Source organism: Bombus huntii, chromosome 8, assembly GCF_024542735.1.
Source record: "Bombus huntii isolate Logan2020A chromosome 8, iyBomHunt1.1, whole genome shotgun sequence".
Taxonomy (NCBI): domain Eukaryota; kingdom Metazoa; phylum Arthropoda; class Insecta; order Hymenoptera; family Apidae; genus Bombus; species Bombus huntii.
Genome location: NC_066245.1, coordinates 9,400,692 through 9,418,523, shown reverse-complemented (window position 1 = coordinate 9,418,523; position 17,832 = coordinate 9,400,692). Strand labels below are relative to the sequence as shown.

The 17,832-nt window shown below is 42.1% G+C and overlaps 1 protein-coding gene across 4 annotated transcripts in view; it reads left to right on the top strand.

Annotated features, from left to right (window-relative positions):
- The window catches only part of LOC126868321 (synapse-associated protein 1-like), a 95,473-nt gene that overhangs the window by 5,995 nt on the left and 71,646 nt on the right, over positions 1-17,832 (top strand). For all 4 annotated transcript variants that reach the window (XM_050623656.1, XM_050623654.1, XM_050623655.1 and 1 more), the window contains one exon: positions 15,721-15,842. In XM_050623656.1, coding sequence (XP_050479613.1) covers positions 15,721-15,842 — 122 coding nt within the window. The remainder of the gene's footprint in view (positions 1-15,720; positions 15,843-17,832) is intronic.

Below are 17,832 nucleotides of genomic sequence, written 5' to 3'. Positions count from 1 at the left end.
CGGATATTTGCCCTTACTCGTTTACCTTTTGCGATGGTAAATGATTTTAAGCCGGTGAGTGGCGAAAATAACTGCGAAGGAAACTTTTAATTAGATGCAAGTTGGCAGAAATGAAGAAGTTGGAAGGACTTTTCAAGGAACTGACTCGTTGCCAGTTATGTTTGTTACGAGCGAGGAAACGGTTCTTGTTAATAAGAAAGTGCAAGGGAAAAGGAATTCTATTTATCCTTTCGATGAAAGTAGCTTATCGTAAAAAGAACCGAAAACGAGGATCACTTTCGTTCAGCCTGTCAGTTACTTCTGTCCGATGTTACGACAAGTTGCAGGATCTTGACAGCAGGATTTTTAAGTTCGTCTAGTACGTTTATCAGTAAACAGGCTTTGATAACAGATCGATTCGAGTGCTTCTGCGTGGAGTTAAGGGAAAAGACAGACAGAGTAGGATGGGAATTACGACGCAGTTTACGATCGTATTACCCTTAAGGCGAGCATGTTATTGCTATTATATTCGCCGATAAAACATCGGTAGACAATAACGAATGCTCATTACCAGCCGAGTAACGTAATTTCTTGTTAGAAGCTTAAGAGCCAGGTACCAGATAGAAAGTTAAAACGTCTTCGACGTAATCGTTAGCGCGAACGTCAAAGTTAAAAAACTTCGAGAGCCAAAGAGAGGGGCAAAAATGAAATAATTTAAATTAAATTAAAAATTATTCAACGATAATTTAAATAAAAAAATTCCTTAGTCAGTTCACGTCGTTGGCAGTTAAATCCCTCAAAGCAAATCTTCGACAGTATCGTCGACGTTTTTCTAAGAGATTTATGCGTCTCTTGGTTGTCGGTTTAGCGATCACGAGCGGCATTTATCCGTATAAACGAGAAAGCTTCTTTCGTTTCCGTATGCGCACTCGTGACGCACACCTTCGCGTCTTAACCGTACCTCGTATATACCAGAGATTTGATTTTTCCAAATGTCCTTCGGTGTTTCGATGCGCATATCGAGACGTACGGTAGCTACGCGATCCAGTAAAAAATTCAACCGAGCAACTATCAGCGGTCTCGATCTCTCGGCTCACCCACGTTCAGCTCGTTCGATTAATGATGCAGTTCTCTTCGTCGATAAAGTTTAACGATTCGATATCGAGACCGCTATCGTGTTACCCAACTATTAAGTTAGCTTTCATAACCCGTTCTGTCCTTCCTCTTTCCTTCTACTTCGTCTCCGTTAGCCGTGCGATCTCTATCTTTTCCCTTTCCTTATTCCTGTCTCCTCGTTCCGCTTCATTCCTATTTCTTCTTCCTCGCCATTAACTCGACTCGTATTTTATTCCACGGGATAAATCTATACCGTTGCCGGTTCGTGCATTCGAAAGAACTTCGTTTCTATTCTGGAGTATATGGCAACGCGATTTTTTCGCGTCTGTACGCAGAGACAGCGCCAAATTTCTCGCGCACAGATCTCATCGATAACGTTTACTCGGGAACGCGATGCGAGGTAGCTGATATTTTTTCTCTTTCCATCGTATCACGCTCTGTCATGTGCATATTTCTCTGGTAGAAAACGCTTGCACGAGCGAAGAGAGAAATAGGTGGAGCGGATGAAAAAAATAAAAGAAGAAACGAAGGAGACGACGCGTTATATCGTTAATTATCATTGAGCTCGATGAGATTTACCCGCGTCGGTTATTGCGATATTTTTCAACGTGAAACACGAGACAGTCGCTTGAAATACGGCAACGCGACGGTGGATACGATTTATCGTTGATTCGCATAATCCATTCGTCGACGATCGATCGATAGATCGTTCACACGGTGTCGTATATTTCTTTTACTCTACAGGGAGCGAAACAAAGTAACAGGGCATTGGTAGAGACCAATTAATTTACGATCATTTTGCCAGATACTCGTCACGAGTGGAACATTTTTATTTCTGCCGTTATAATTAATTTATTTATTTATCGATTTCAAGTTGAAACGTTGCAGAATGCGGACGAACGGAATGCACCGTATTTTAACGTCGAACGTTGCTGTGTTTTTTTTTTTTTTTTTTTAGCGTTATTAATCGCTTGTTTCAAATTTCGCTTTAACGTTTCAGAGAGAAAAATTGACTAGTACGATTTACAAATAAATACGATCGAATATAAATTTAACGTAAGATCGTGATAAAGTTTATCGTTGCTTTTCACGGAGAAGCTCGCGACTGTTCGCGATTCGATCGCAGACTGTGCCAACGAAACGATAAAAGCTGCACTTAATTTTCGTAACGCGTATTTGTACGCGTCGAATGACTTTGTTTGCTACTTTCAGACGGAAATATCGCGCCGTTGATGAAAATGTCGACTCATGATGCAGTTCGCGTCGTTTGTTATCACGTTGAAATATTTAAAAGCCTTTGTCGCGCTGCCAACAACGTCCAACGTTTCCACCTGTCGTTTCATATCGAATCAAAATTTTAATTTGCCACCGTGTCGAGCGACGAAATGGTCGTTGACACGTTCGTTCAAATTCATCGGCGATTCATCGGCGTATTTTGCATATTCTATTGTATATACAGGACGTTTCAAAATTTGCGAATACATTTTTCTCGAGGAATACATTTACTCGAGGAATACATTTTTTAATTAAAAATATAAAATACAGTTCGTACGAATATGATCCGTGTATTGGAAAGTCGATGAAACTTTAATATACTGTCTACGAGGAAGTGATCAGGCCGTGGATCTAAAAGATCCACCAGGAGAAGGATAATTATCTTCTTTTCTTTAATTAGTTCCACGTTTAATTCCTCAGATGTCTAATATGATATCTTCCGGTTACATTTTATTATTAATAGACCGAGTCGCCTTTTTACTATCGCCGAAGATAATATATCTTTTAATCATATCGTTATCAGCGGTCTGGAAAGTCTGTTAAATTCGAATTATTTGCCACTCTCGTTTCGCAATAATTTGCTATAATTTCTGAGAGTATTTAGAGTCTTCGATAGCTAATACGTTTTAGTAGATAACGTTGAAGTTTACGCTCTGATGTTGTATCCAAGAGGAGCATTGGCAAACTTGAAAAACATCCGACACTCTTTCAAAAAGGGTGAGATACTCGATAATTCATGTAAATTCTTTCGTTCGAATCGAAGATGCTCGTTTTAAACGATTACGTAGAAAGCCTTATTCTTATTTCTGTATACTTGAATCACCTCTGAAGTACACGTACCTACCTTTCTAGAACACCTTGTGTATAACCCATTATAAAATTCTATCGTTCAGAATTTTATCCCAGTCGCTTGTTTTCGCGCATAACGAGGTTACAGATACGCTGGAAAAGCGTAGAGAACTTTTCTCCAGAACGATATCGACCGTGCTCCCCTATTTCACGGTTCTATACGTATCTCTGCTCGATTCCACCCCCACATCGGTAGACAAAGGTATGAAACTTGGAAATTATACGTCTTATGCTGCCAGCCGACTAGATCTCTCTCTCTCTCTCTCTCTCTCTCTCTCTTTAACTCGATCGCAGACTCAATGGAAAGCAATTGTTTTTCTCTTTAACGTGATGTTATTATAAATCTACGTAAAGACGCACGTAGAATATTGAAATTTCTTCTCTTTACCCTGCATATTATGTTTTATCGTGTCTTTATTTGATTTTTATTCGATTTTTATTCTATTTTTATTCTGTTACACAGAGATTGTCAAGATATGTACAGATTTTTGGAAGCGGACAAAGAACGATATAATCGTTGGTCTGCGGCTGACAGCGCGTTTTCCCGATATTAGATTTCGAAAGCTCGGATATACGTTATAAAGCGGCGATCGAAAACCGCTCTCTTTTTTATCCTCTTGTTTCAAAAGCGCAACGACCGTGTACAATTTCAAACGTGCTTTCCTTCTTGGGTTCATTCGCGTACAGTGAAAAAAATCAAACGCCACTTTTAGGCCGATCGGTGAATCGTATCCAGCGTTCGTCTACACGTACACATATATTTCCTGGACGAAACGCGTAAATACTTGTAGGAGCAGGCATTTGCACCTACATAATTTCTATATCGTATCAACGTTTTATCCTTCGCACGGTACATTGTGTGCACATGCATTAGTCGTATATCTTGTATCGATTTCTCTTACGATATGGTTGAGCCACGAATCAATATACACACGAGGCTTTTACATTATACATACCTTAACATTATACATACATTACCGCTTGCTGATGTAATAACATTACTGGTATATCTGCAATATTTGCATATTCGCTAGACATTTAAAGAGCCGAACGTTTAGATAAACATCGTTGGGATAATCGAAAGCCTACTAATATATAACGTGTTCCAGATGTTCCAACAACGTTACCGTGCAAGCCATGATATCTAAAATACTCGAGAACGAACTTTTCAAATTCTCATCTCTTTTAATCACGAATGACAAACTTGCGATTTTCAACTTTAACGTTTCCGTAAAATCTTGCTCGACGAAATCACAGCTGTCTTGATACCTAAGCTCGGAAAATTCGTTTCTTCGCGGTCCCAAGTCGTTAGCACTCTCGTCACCTAGGAGACTCTCCGAACGAGAAAACGCACAAAGAATGGATGGCGGAGGCAAAGAGACGCGCCAAACGAGAGATCCTTTTTCTTTCTTTGCGTTGGTTCCTCGTCGCTGAAATAGCCTCGTCAGAGAACGTAAAAGGCAAAAGGAACGAAAGTTTCGAACATTAGCAGAACGCATTTAATCAGCACGAACGAACTGGAAGGTCGACCAAGGTTGTACGTGTTCGTCGGCAGTTGTTCGAGTTACAAAGTCTATCGAATATCGTCTCCGTCACGGAATATATCGTTCAGTTGGTCGAACAGTACACGTTGCTTTCGCTCGCGGGCAAACTCGGCTGAAGATCGCGACGGTGACGACGGACTGGAAACAATCTGCCTAACGTCATTAGCTTTCGCGAGTGGAGAAAACTTGGCCGCGGAAACGAAACAACCGTTGCATAATGCTGTCGCTGAGGCGTCCCTGTGGCGAATCCCTGCTCGCTGCCGAGCCAGGAAATAAAGCACGTCCTCGGCTACAATCGAGAAGTTACTTTACGACGCTGCGCAGAACTTTCTCGACCTGGGAAGAGAAGTAAGAAAAAGGAGAAAAATGGTAAGATCCAGGCGAAGCGAAGAAGCTGCATAGCGCTTCGCTAACTGGACTGGTCACTGCTCGCATCCTTAGTCGACTATCGAGATACATCCCTAGAAAGTATCTTCTCTCTAGCTTTTGTACGAGTACGAGTAAGATGTCACGTAAACTTAAGGGTTGGTTGATGAAATAAAATAGCTGAGTCGTAACACAACTATTAATTTTGTTTTAATTAAGCTTTATTGTGAATTCAGCAATCACAATGTAACACACACCGAATCAACGTAAATCACAATTCACTCCAACCACGTTATGTAAGACTTAGTTACGACGATACGTTAGGTACGCGACTGTTATAAGGGTAGAGACCGGTAAAGATATGTCGACTATTCTGAGGATACAGAATAAGCGAGTTTTACCGACGATACCGTGTCTGAGGAAGGCTAGGGGTGGGTGTGTCTAAGGACACGGGACTATCGGATTTGTCGATGACAATTTTGGTTAAGGAAGCGAGGGCAGTAGACACCGTCTCCGTTTGGATAATAAGACGGTTGGTGGACCAGGAAGGATTTTAGCCGCCCTCGCGAGAAAGTTGCTAACGGAACATACCGGATGCGAAGAAAACCAACTTTCTATGCTAACACGTGGTAGACAATAAACGTAAAGGAAATCTAAGACAAGAAATATTCGCCTGGTCCGAAGGACCTTAACTATGAAAATTCCAAGGTACTTCAGTACCGTCAGTTGCGTCGGTTGCGTTGCTTTGTAAGCTCCCACGGTTTTATACCAATTTGAAAAACTTACCGTTCGCGATGAGCGAAAAGAATGGTATTGGAGAGTCTAAATCGAAACGGAGCCGGCGCCAGGGAGAATCTGCGCCTGAACGCGTACGCTGTTGAATCACTAGCGGTCAGTAAAGTGTTAACGTTTTCTGTGTGCCCCTTAAAACGATCGAAGATACTCGTTTTCGAGTAGTCGAATTATAACGATCGTATACGTTAAAATATACAACGTGCGATCAATTGTACGACTCGCTGTTCGTCTTCCGTCGATTATATATCGATCGTATACGTGACACCAGAGAGTCAGGGTAAAAAATAAGTCGGAGGAACTGGCGAGGATAGCGACGGCAGAGTTAACGAAGCAGAGTATCGACCAGCTAACGCAGCACGACCGTGTAAATTCGGGAACGTAATGTGGTGGAAGTAACGACAACGTTGTATCCTTCAAGGGGAGGATACACGCTTTTTATACAGGATCGTAGTCTTTAAGTGCTCGGAATATTCAAGTACAAGCAGGTATTTGTACGCGAAACTGGCGAGAATCAACAAGCCGAGTAACGCAGTCTGAGCGAAAAAGCGTTTAAAAAAATAGGGAGAGCCACGGCGATGGCGAAAGAGAAACAGGATCTCCTGCACAGGGTTAACAGATTCGTCCTTGTCCTGGGGTATGGATCACCTAGATACGTCATTGGACAGTATCGAAACCTGATAAAGCACCTCGAAGAACATAACCGAGATTGGAGACACGTAGATTTTCTTTCTCTGAATTTTCTCGCCAGTCTCGTACGTGTACGTATAAATTGCAGTGATTTACCGCGTGGCTGAGCAACGATAGATCGGTGGATTCGGGGAATAACGTTTACCAGGAATTTCATCAGGAATTTCGCTGCCGACATAACTAAATTCAGTCGGCAAGTAAATGTCCTTCGTGTGGAGCGGTTGGACCCATGTTCGTCGATCGATACAACCGCCCGAGCGAATCTTCTCTCGCCGAAATTGCTGGCTGCGACGTCGACACGCCGGAAGTTAGCGTTGTTAGCGCGGAAGCTTTGCGCCTGTTTTTCGTCGCACCGCGCTTCCTCTTTCGCCTTTTCGTCGCTTTCTCTTAGCGAAATTGATTTATCAGAGGGTAGATTGCAGTTTGTGAAAGAAATTAGTTTTCGTCATATTCGTCGCCTTTGGTTCGTGTCAATGAAACGAGAAATACGCGAGACCCGTTGCGGAGAGAACGTGACACAAATTCATAAGTATCGTTCTTGTCTGGCGAGGGCGAAATGTAGTTCTTTCGTCGTAGAACGTAATTCCGTTTCCCAGAGGCAAATTAAACAGAACTCGGTCATCGATGTGAACGCGGAGATGGAAAGGGAAAAGGAGAGATGGAAATAAATGCATCGAGAAATCTCAGACTCCTCTGAAAAGCCCGCCCCATATACGTAACACCGTAACGAAAACTAAACGAGGAAAGTTGTGTAAAACCCCGGGAGCTTAGTTCGAACGGCGGCGATTTTTCCACCGGTCGACGTTGCCTTCTGCAGATTTTTCGTCGGATTTAACGGCAGCGGAAACGCGTTAAACGGTCAAGGCTGTGTTTTGTCGTGGTCAAAGAGAGGGAAGCCGAAGAGAACGAGAGACAGATACGAACGATCGAAAAAACGGGCAGAAATTTCCACCGACGAAATGCGAAGCTGATACGCGTGTCTGTCAGATGGAGGCCGGCGGCGCGGTGGTTAGCTCGCAGCTGGGTTTCGTATTTCTAAAATCTCGCGGACGCACCTACGCAGTTGAAACCGCGTGAAATTATTCGCGCTGGCGGATCCGGACAGAGCAGCAGCGGTGCACGGGTCTCGCCACCGCTTTCACGAATTTTTCCGCTCGTGGTTTGCGCTTCGCTGGGTCAAGGTTGCTACCGATGCGCTTTCAACGCCGCGAATCTGGGTTGACTGATGCCACATCGTAGTAATATAACGAACGACGCGACGTTTCGGACCGCCACGAAACTTTTCCCCCTTCTTCTTTTTTCATTTTTTGGTCGCCTGTTTCGTAGCTTTTTTTTTTGTTATCCTTCCCATTTTTTTGTACTCCCTTCGTATCGAATGAATCGCGACCGCGCTATTCTTCCTCGCGTTGCTGCGGTTTGCTTCGTTTTTCTTTTTCCCGTTTTTTAGTTCTGTCGTTATTATTTTTTTTTTTTCACCTTCCTTTTTTTCCAATATAAAAGAATTTGGAGATTGGAGTCAGTTAGGTCTTGTTGCCTTCAAAGCTAGAGAAAGATTCCAGGAATACTTAACCAGGCCAAGCTCTAGGAGTTGGCATCGATCCTTTTCTATAATGGAGCCTGCATACTTAAACGAGGTCCCCGGAGAGACATTTATCCCGGTTCCGGGAGATTGTGTCGGCTTCTGGCAAACAATTGTTAAATCGTGCAATTTTCATCGAGCCTGCCTCCAAGCTGGACTAATTGCACGCACTAATTATTCTGTCAAGTAAACTTAGAGAGACAAAGAAAGAGCGAATTGTCGCTCGGTTTGAACTCTCTGGCTGCGAAAGCTGAGTTAATTTCGTCTTAGACCGAGGCTTCGCGTTTATTACTTTCTCAGCCACGATTACGCGTTATTATTCTATCAAATTATAAGAGTGAATTTATTTTTTTAACTAATTCAATTATTACTAATTATAGGTTTTCGTTTGTTTCTTCGGTACTCTATCTACTTCCATCCAACATTTTAAAGAAGATTATATTTCTCAGATATAAATAGTTCCATTAGTAGCTTGATAATAATCGGATTACCTTTGACGATTAATCTTTGTCTACATGCAACAAATACAACTAACCAAAAAACAGTTCGATAGAAATCTATTGCATTTCATTCTCGAGAAACAACAAATAAAAATCATAAACAGACTTTAAGATACCAGACATGTTACATTCTGTGCGTGCGCGAGGCTTTAAATTTTCCATAAATAAAATCCACTAACGTTCGATGATATCCGTCGTCATCTTCAAGCGTCCTGTCAATTACAAACGCGAGTTTATATCTCGACCTTGCGCTTCCTATAAATCTGTCGGTTCTTTGAGTTTTCTAGCTTGTCGCATGTACTTCAGGATCTTGGAACATTGACCGTCGTTGGCCGACCTTCTTTTCCGCTTTCCACACGGGAATTAGCTACTCTTATTTGATCCCCTTTACGCTTCGCCTCCGTCTAAAGAGAGCTTTCCGTTACGAAAGAGATTACCGTTGCTTCAGCGGTCAGATCGAAGATGCTAACGAGCCGGTATCCAACAGCTGCCACTAGAATTAATTACGGACGGCCGTAACACCACCGGTGCACTTTTCCACGGCTGTTTCGTCGATGTGCTCAAACAAAGCCAGTCGTTGGAGAGTGTTACCCCTTCGGGATTGATAGGATGCGGTGACGTGCACGAAACCTGCTGGAGGCAGCCAAACCACAAAGAAAGGGATGCAGCCAAAGAGAGATAAAGAAGCTTCGCGACTCAGAGGATCGGTCGATGGAACGTCGAACTCGCCGACTGAAGAACGCGGAAAGTAGGAATTTCGTCCTCGTTATTTGACCTTATCTCTTTGGAAGTTACGCGAAAGGTATTTCGCAAAGACGTGGTCGGACCTTAAGGATGTTACGAACAAAGCACGACTTAAGCGCGGATGAGTATATTATTATTTTCGGAGTTGGGAGATATTTTCATCTACCAGTTGGCGACAATATTTATAGCAATTTCTATACCCCGTGGCTATCGCGTTCGTGGGATTTAGATTCGCTGGAATTTTATTTATGGAAACGTTCTAAAGGTATCGTGCACGACGAACCTCTTACGCTTCCTTCGAAGTACAAGTTTGCGTATCACGTAAAAATGTTAATGTTACTGTTAATGAAAACGGTAGAAAGAAGCAACGGATGATATAAACAAAATGTTATGAATGTGCCTTTACGTTGTATGGTTTAATAATTTAAATGAAAACGTCCTCGATATGTTAGATACGATATTGGTTGCTGGGAAAGTTCGTTGCGATCTCTGAAGAATTTGATAAAATAATAAATGTTAGAATAATAAATTTCGAAAAATTGTTTTCGAGCATTACTAGAAGTACCTTTGAACGTGCTCTTCGATCTTCGTTAAAATATTACACCTGTTAAATGCTGCTCGGAAAGTTCGTTGCGATTTTGAAGGAATTTGATCGACGTAGAAAATCTTGTCGAGAAGTTTTTCGCCGAAAAATTTGCGAGCTTCAGGAGGGTTGGAATATTCGTGTTGCGCCAGAGGGAGAAAGATCGCGGAACGAAATGACACCTATATAATTCGATAAACGTATACCAAATCTAAATGTAAATCTAAACGGACTTTCCCAGCCACCTTCTGAATCTTTTCTTTTTCGATCGTTCCAAAATTACGCGAGAATTGAGGCTACGCGCTTGTCAAAGCATACGGTTTTCAAAGTGTTGAGTTATAAATTGAGACAGCGCGTGGAAAATGTTATTTCATATTGTCGAGAGATAAAACAAAATCCGGCGATCTGTCGACGCACACGGACTCTCGCGATAAAACGCACTGGAGAACGCGTATTGAAATGGACATAGGTCGTGTTGAATATACGCTGTTCTCAGAGGCAATAATTACACTGCGGATGTTTATGCAAATTCATATATCTATGAACGTAATTGAACAAACGGTACCTACACGAAGATTCGTTTCATTCGCTAAATTTTACATCGAGTACTTTACATCGAATATTCGAATGTATTATATGCCTTTGCGTATCATATAAATATCGTAAATTTTTCCTCGTTTGAATCTTCCATAAATGGATAAATATCTACAGTCTATCATCGATATTTGCACTCGAGTTATCCACACTTATTTACTCGTTTTAACGCATACCATTCAGCTGCGAGCTATTCTGTGTTTCCTTGTTTTCTCTGTTTGTATAATAGATGAAAAAACAGGGGTGAATTTATATCGTAACCCGATACACACTCTGGGAATTCAGCTTCTCGAATCTCTACACGAGTCGCTATCGTTGACCATTTGCCGGAAGAACAAGAAACAGGACAGAAAGGTAGAGCCAGGTTCTTTGACCGACCTTCCGGAAGATGTTCAGAGTTCGATGACACCGAAGTTCCATTGGCTTTCGAAGCCTCTTCTACGCTGTCCTCTTCACTGCGATACTCTACGCGAGTGGAGTAATTGAAATTTGAGAATCGCTGAATTCTTGTATCGCGTTTCCAGTTTTCCAAGCGAACGAACTCGCATTTATCGCGCCAAAGAGAGATTTTGCGAAAGAGAGACAAAGCGGTTGTTCGAGTGGCCGAGTTCGCTCGAAAACAACAAATATCGGCCCTGCAATCCGGGCATCCTGTTCTCTGCGAGCTCGTGTTTCCACGCGAATACGCCGAAAGATTTTCCGACCTGGCTGTCGTTGGAAGTTCAATGCACCGAGGACAGGGCGCAACGACTTTCAGAGTGGTGATAAATCGAACAAGATCGGGGCTTGGAAAAGAGGAAACGAAGAAGAAGGGAGGCTGGTAACCCGAGGATCCCTGCCGACCGAGTCAAACGTTAAATCCACTTCTGCTCGGCTAAAGTCGTCGTAGGTAGGATTATTAAATCATCGAGCCGGTAGCGCAGTAAGGAAGCCAGTAATTTTATTTACCGTTGCATCCGGCCTGTCGACGTATATATTCCCGCCGCGTTCCTCAGGATCGAACGCCGACGCTCTCCCTTGGGAATAGCAAGCGAGCCTACGAGGTATTTTTAAAGGATGGCGTGACACGTAGCCTCGGCGGCACGGCCTCTGCACGCCAGCAAAAACGCTATTTAAGCGCTCTTTTCTTTTCCGCAGAAATTCTTTGTCTCTCGAACCAACCCACCTCGCTGTGTCTGGCGTTTTTCTCTCTTTTCTCAGGCTTTTCCTTCTTCGCTCCCCTGGTGCTCTTTGATTTCCCGCTAACTAGACTGGCACGAGGTTAACACGATGGAGGCGCAAGGTCGACGTTTGATTAAACGCCAGTTGACAATCGCCAAAACTCAGACCCTTTAACGCCGCGTTCCGCGTCCAATGAGGGCACCGGTTCGACTCGCCGAGCTTTTGCTTCTATTGTGAACGAGATCAGCGAATAAAAGCGCGGAGGATCGATGAGGGCTAGGATATTCTACGAGCGAGTGTCGTAGCGGCTGATGTAAAAGATACGAATGGGTCGTGCAGAGAGACTAAAAGCAGATCCAAGGAGACGAGGATGGCCCGAGGGGTGGGTGTCGCGAGTTTGAATTAAGATCGTTCTCTCGAGATTCGTACGTTCGTATCGTGTCGCGCTCATAAAGAATCACTAGAGCGAAGAAGTTAGATTATTTTATTAAGAAATCAAATTTTCTTCGTGCTGCGGCATAATTTCAGATGGAACACGAAGGGCTGAGAAGGGACATCGTAACCTAAATCGTATCCGATTTGCATTACACCGCGTGGATCTCCACTTTCGAATAATCTTTAATGCAAAGAAGATTATCGACCTCTCCTTGAAAACGCTCTGGAAATAACTGTCCCGATAATCGATAATCCAGCCACCAAGAGCTTGCCTCATCGATGTAGAGTTTGGAAACAACTTGGCCTTCTGAAAATTTCGTTTTACACAGTTTGAAAGCGTAATCTCATCGAACTCCGTTTCTCCCCGTGAAACGTAACTCTCACCCTTTAAGCTTCTTCCACCCACGATCAAGTTGCTTCTATTTCTCGAAATTCGAATGACCTTAAACCGGATTTCGCTGGATAAATACGGTGCGTAGGTTTTACGCTTAATAACCAGAGATCGTGGCACGGAGTTATCGCGAGCCGTTTATACGTCGCGTATCGTCGATCTTCGTATGGCTTTTCCCCCTCCTCTGTTCTTTACAGTGAGCAGCAGCAGGTCTGAAGCTCAGTAGATCATCGTCTGGCGAAGAATTGCGCGTCACGTACTCGGCATTTTTCCCTGAATTTTTCCATCGACGTCGAGACCTCCTCGAAAAGAGCGGTCCCCGCCTTATCGTTCCTGCGTCAAACCGAAAGACGCTCTCTCAGGAAGATTTTCGACGTAGTAACTTTATCACGTAAAAAAAAAAAAATAAAAAAGGAAAAATATCAAGAACATCGCGAAAGTCACCGTAAACTCGTACGTCGAGAGTGCAAAGACGTGGATGATGTTAACGTATCGACTTGGTTATCGCGTGCGAATCCAATCTCGAGGTTGTTCCAGAGGAAAATTTCAGTAACCTCGATGGCGCGTCGCTTGTGACCCGGACTGCTGCATTCTATCGATTTATCAGCGATTAACAGGGTTACAGTGTCGTAATATTTCTTATTATTGTCGCTGTTAAATACGCGACCGTGGTAAATTATCCGGAATATATTAGTCCGAGGGTTGATCTTGCCAGGTAACAAATCACACGGCGTAACCCTTACACGATGCGAGATCCGTACGAAACTTGGCACCTGTTTGGCGATCGTTGGTGCCGTGCCAGCAACGACGAAAGTGCCGCGTTGATTCTCCTTTCGTTTTTCATCCCCGTCTTTTTATTTTATCCGTCTCGTCGTCGGCCGACTCGGTCCACCGTCAATTTAATCGCGTAACACCGGAATTATTGTGCAAACGCGGTTTGTCGAGTCACCTCGATCCTCTGAATTTCCTGCATTGAGCCTTCGTTTAGTCGGATGAAACGAAGAAATAGAAAAATTGGAAAGGAAAGAGCGTTAGGTAGAACGAGGGTGGAATAAAAAAGATGGAAAGACGAGTGGAGAGAGGAAGGTCGAGGAAGAAAGACGAGGATGCAGCAACGTGAATCGAAGTGGCTCAATTTGGTTGATTAAATTGGCCTCGATTTACGTCCAGAACCAAGTTACTCCGACCAAATAACACAAGCAACGCCCATGGTTTATTCGCGTTAACGCGCCACTGCTTCGCTGCGTAGCGGCTAATTTTCCATCAACTTTCTAAGCTGCTCTTTCCATCGTAAACCCACCACTACGAATTTCTTTTGAAAATAAGATTCGTTGAATAACGCGGGATAAGCTGAGATAAATGCATTAAAAGAAGCACCGTGTTTCGAGATTCGCCGGCTGACTGTCCAGATTAGGGTAATATGATCCCGAGGACTGTCAGCTATTCCGTCAGCTGGCAATTTGGATGCCAGATACTCGACCATGATGGAGCAAGGAAATTTTGTCTCGGAGATGTGGCAAAAGGTGCGGTAAACCGATTGTTGTTCAAATTTCGCCAGTTTTAAGGCTCTTAGCAAAATTTTGCTTGATTAAAACAGTCGGAAAATTTCGTTCGTTTCGTTGTATATGGGTCACGGTATATATCGCGAAATAAATTATTCAATGTATGTGTCGAACGATATGTGTGTATGGTATTACAGTTACACACAGCAAGATTAATTAAATATTGATTACTGATTGACTAATTGACCAATTGAAGGAACAATACAAAGTTTGATTAGACAAATATTAGAATTGCTATGCTCTTTCGTTACGTACACGTATATTTTAAAACGATTACGCGAATTAATCGACATCGTTGAAAGTCATTGCGCGAACTGATATAACGCACGACGAATAGCGGTTGATATTCGGATACACGTCCTTTACACCGGACACAAGGGGGTGGGGGTGGGGGGTGACTTGATCCCGAAATCTAAATGTGTCAAGCAACATGCCTATTAATTAGTAACCGTTGACCGGTCACCATGAGGTTTGCTCAAATATACCGAAAGACGTATAATGGACAGATGATTTGCAGAAACGATGTCGATGATATTCATCTCGATCTTTTGCCCGTATACATTTAATTACTTTGGTATTGCCAAATGCATGTGGAAATCGCGCAATACGGCGGTTTGAAACAGGCAGTTAATTATAGCTTAACTAAAACAAAAGTTTCGAATTTCAATGAATTTCGATACACGATTTAATTAACAAAACAGCTACGGTACATTAAACCGTTATTATTAGACCTTTTCAGAGCGTTGTTTAGTCTATCGACAAGGAAGTGATTTAATCGTTAAATATACGTACAATATAAATAAATACGTTAATTTCGTTCTCGATATTTACCCTTAGATTTTCAATGAAAAGCTTATCGATATGGAGCTTGTGCCACATTGGCACACGAATTGTTTCACATTCAATGTTTCCGTTTACATTATTTTTTAAACAAAATTTCTCTCGTGCAATATAAATATTTTCTCTTGCTCATATGAACAACGATAAACGATAGCTACTGCCGTGTGCAAAAATTTTACAAAATACCTGACGATGATCGCAAAAAGACCTGCGGATGATTGGTTAACGATTTCCACACTTTTCTCTGATCTGTATCTGAATCGAAAAAAGAAGAAAGAAAAATACAGAAAATATAACGGGAGAAAAGAAAGAAGCGAAAATACAAAGAAATAAAAACTCTAAAACTCGACCATTTTTTTTTAATTTGCACAAAGTCTTCTTTATCGCCATTTCGCCGCGCGAAATAATATCCCGTCATCAGCTAATTTTTTTTTAGCTCGAACGTTCTCACTCGCCAAGGTGCTTAATTTTCGTCGCTCACGCTGATAAACGCTAGAATACCCGGCAGAGATCCCGAAGTGCGAGAAATTCGACTGACGTATCTGGGTTTCTCGCGTTTGTGCAACGTTTTCACGGGGGTTGGGATGACAGCGAAAGGTAGTCTGTTCGCGTTTTCCGGCGGACGTTTTTCCGCCGACCGGTCTCCATTAAATTCCACCCGGTTGGATAACGTATCACCGACTCGCTCATTATTTTCTTCCTTCTCTCTTTCTGCCGTAGTTTCAACGAAGGCACTGGCAGGTGCTAAAACTCTGGGAGGATTTTTGTACAGCGCCGTGAACAAGGCTGGAAAAACCGTGGTCGAGGCTGGAGCAAAGATCAAGAAGACGGTCGAGGAGAACGTGAGTTACATCGATGTTTTACGTCGTATCTTTTCGTCTACTATTATTTTCTAATTTTTGTTTCCTTGTCGTTGTACATGGTAAATTGTTTCGAATTGTTATTTGCGTTATCCTCTCGGGAGTCAAACTGATCGACTCCATTCTTCTCTCGCAATAAACCGACATAAGTAACGATACATTGTGAAATAAATTTAGAAAATAACGTCTGTGATATCATCGATATCGTCGCTTTTCTGTTTACTGTTTTCTGTTCTACTTTTTGTTTTGTTCTGTTCTACTTTTTACTGTTTTACTTTTCAATCTATGGAGTTGATCAGTTGCGACTTTTGAACGACTCATACGAGGATTTAGGGAGCAATTAACAATATATGAGATATAAAGAAGATAAATTGAACGGTTCTATTATTTCATTATTGTTAATCGATAAACGCTTCTGAAGATTTAGATAGCAATCGTATGGTCTGACACGAGAATTAATTTAAGAAATTTTCAGGAAATGTAGTTGTTCAGTTTACTTTCTGAATCGCTCGTGTTGTCTCCCCTGTGCCAAAATTATGAATGTGCAGTTCGATACGTAATAAAAATTCACAATTGAACGTAAAATGGTAAAGTAATCCTAGGGATGATCATCGTTGTTATACATGCGTTTTATAATATTTAACATTTTACTGTATATCGTCGAGAATAGAAAGGAAACACGGAAAGAAACATGGAAAGGAAAAATAAAAGGAAATTCGGTGTCGGTCGGCGAAAAGCTGAAAATTTCCATAGTTATGGTCCAGGCATAAGTGGGACGTTATGGGAGTGATATTTTTATCGCTTCCTTTCCTTTATTCGAAGTAGAATAAAGGATAATTTATACGCGAAATATCAAAGCATAGGGTAAGGTCATAGTGAAGCAGGGTTTTGATAAATTGAATATTATCGATTTTCAATGACGTGTCGCTTCGATGTCGGAAGTTATAAAAGAATTTATCGCAAGGCTTTTACATTATACCGCGTACTTTTTGATCACAATTTGCGAAAAAGATCCTTTGAATCCGAGTCTCGCCACGGAGTTTAATAACAGAGGATGATAAAAAAGAAAAATTCCTCGGTGCTCCGCTCACGAGGCCCCGGTGTTCTTGGCCGTTGAAATTAATCGAATGGAACGTTATCGTCGGAAAAACCGAAACAAAAGGACGACGAAGTGAAAAAAGACCAGCGATCTACCGCGTCCGTTTTAGAGGCAAAAATGCAAATCGTCGACTTTTCAGTTGTGCACGTCGCCAGGGACGAATGACGGGTTTACTTTCGCGCAGTTTTTTCAAACGTGAATTTTTCCGATAATTGGATTTACAACATTGTCGCGGTTAAAAATCGTTCGTTCAGAAACAAGCTATTTTTCCGCTACTTTCTTTTGTTCATTTCCTCTTTATCCTTCTGCCGCACGTTATCCGGAATTAATTCAGTAAAGTTTCACGACCCCCGACTAGCTGTCATTGAACCATAGTAATTGGAAAAAGCTTCTCGTCTTATTTCCGCTCGGCGAATAAATTTCTTTCCAAGAAGGAAATAATTTCCGCGTGTCGAGCTGTCAGAACAAGCCAAGACTAAAAAATCCTTCGGGCATCTTTTCTCTCTTGTACCGTACAGGTATAAATAATTGCAAGAGCGATCGTGTTAACGCGTTCCCGTATAAGAACGATAATTTGCTTGTCAGATAATTAATCCGTCAATATCGAATCGGACCGAAACACGATAAAATCGCGAGGTCATCGATAACCCGCTCGATTACGTGCAACATCAATTTATTTATAAACCTCTGTTACGCGTACGCGCACGCTATAATCAATTGAAATTAACAGGTTGACCGGTTTGTTGGTTAATTACTTCCCTGTGCAGGCGGCAACGATAATAATCGTAATCACGATAACGTCGACTTATCACAGTCCAACCAATTACGTGCTTGTAAAACGTAAATTAATATACCGAGGTAAGAGAAAATAGG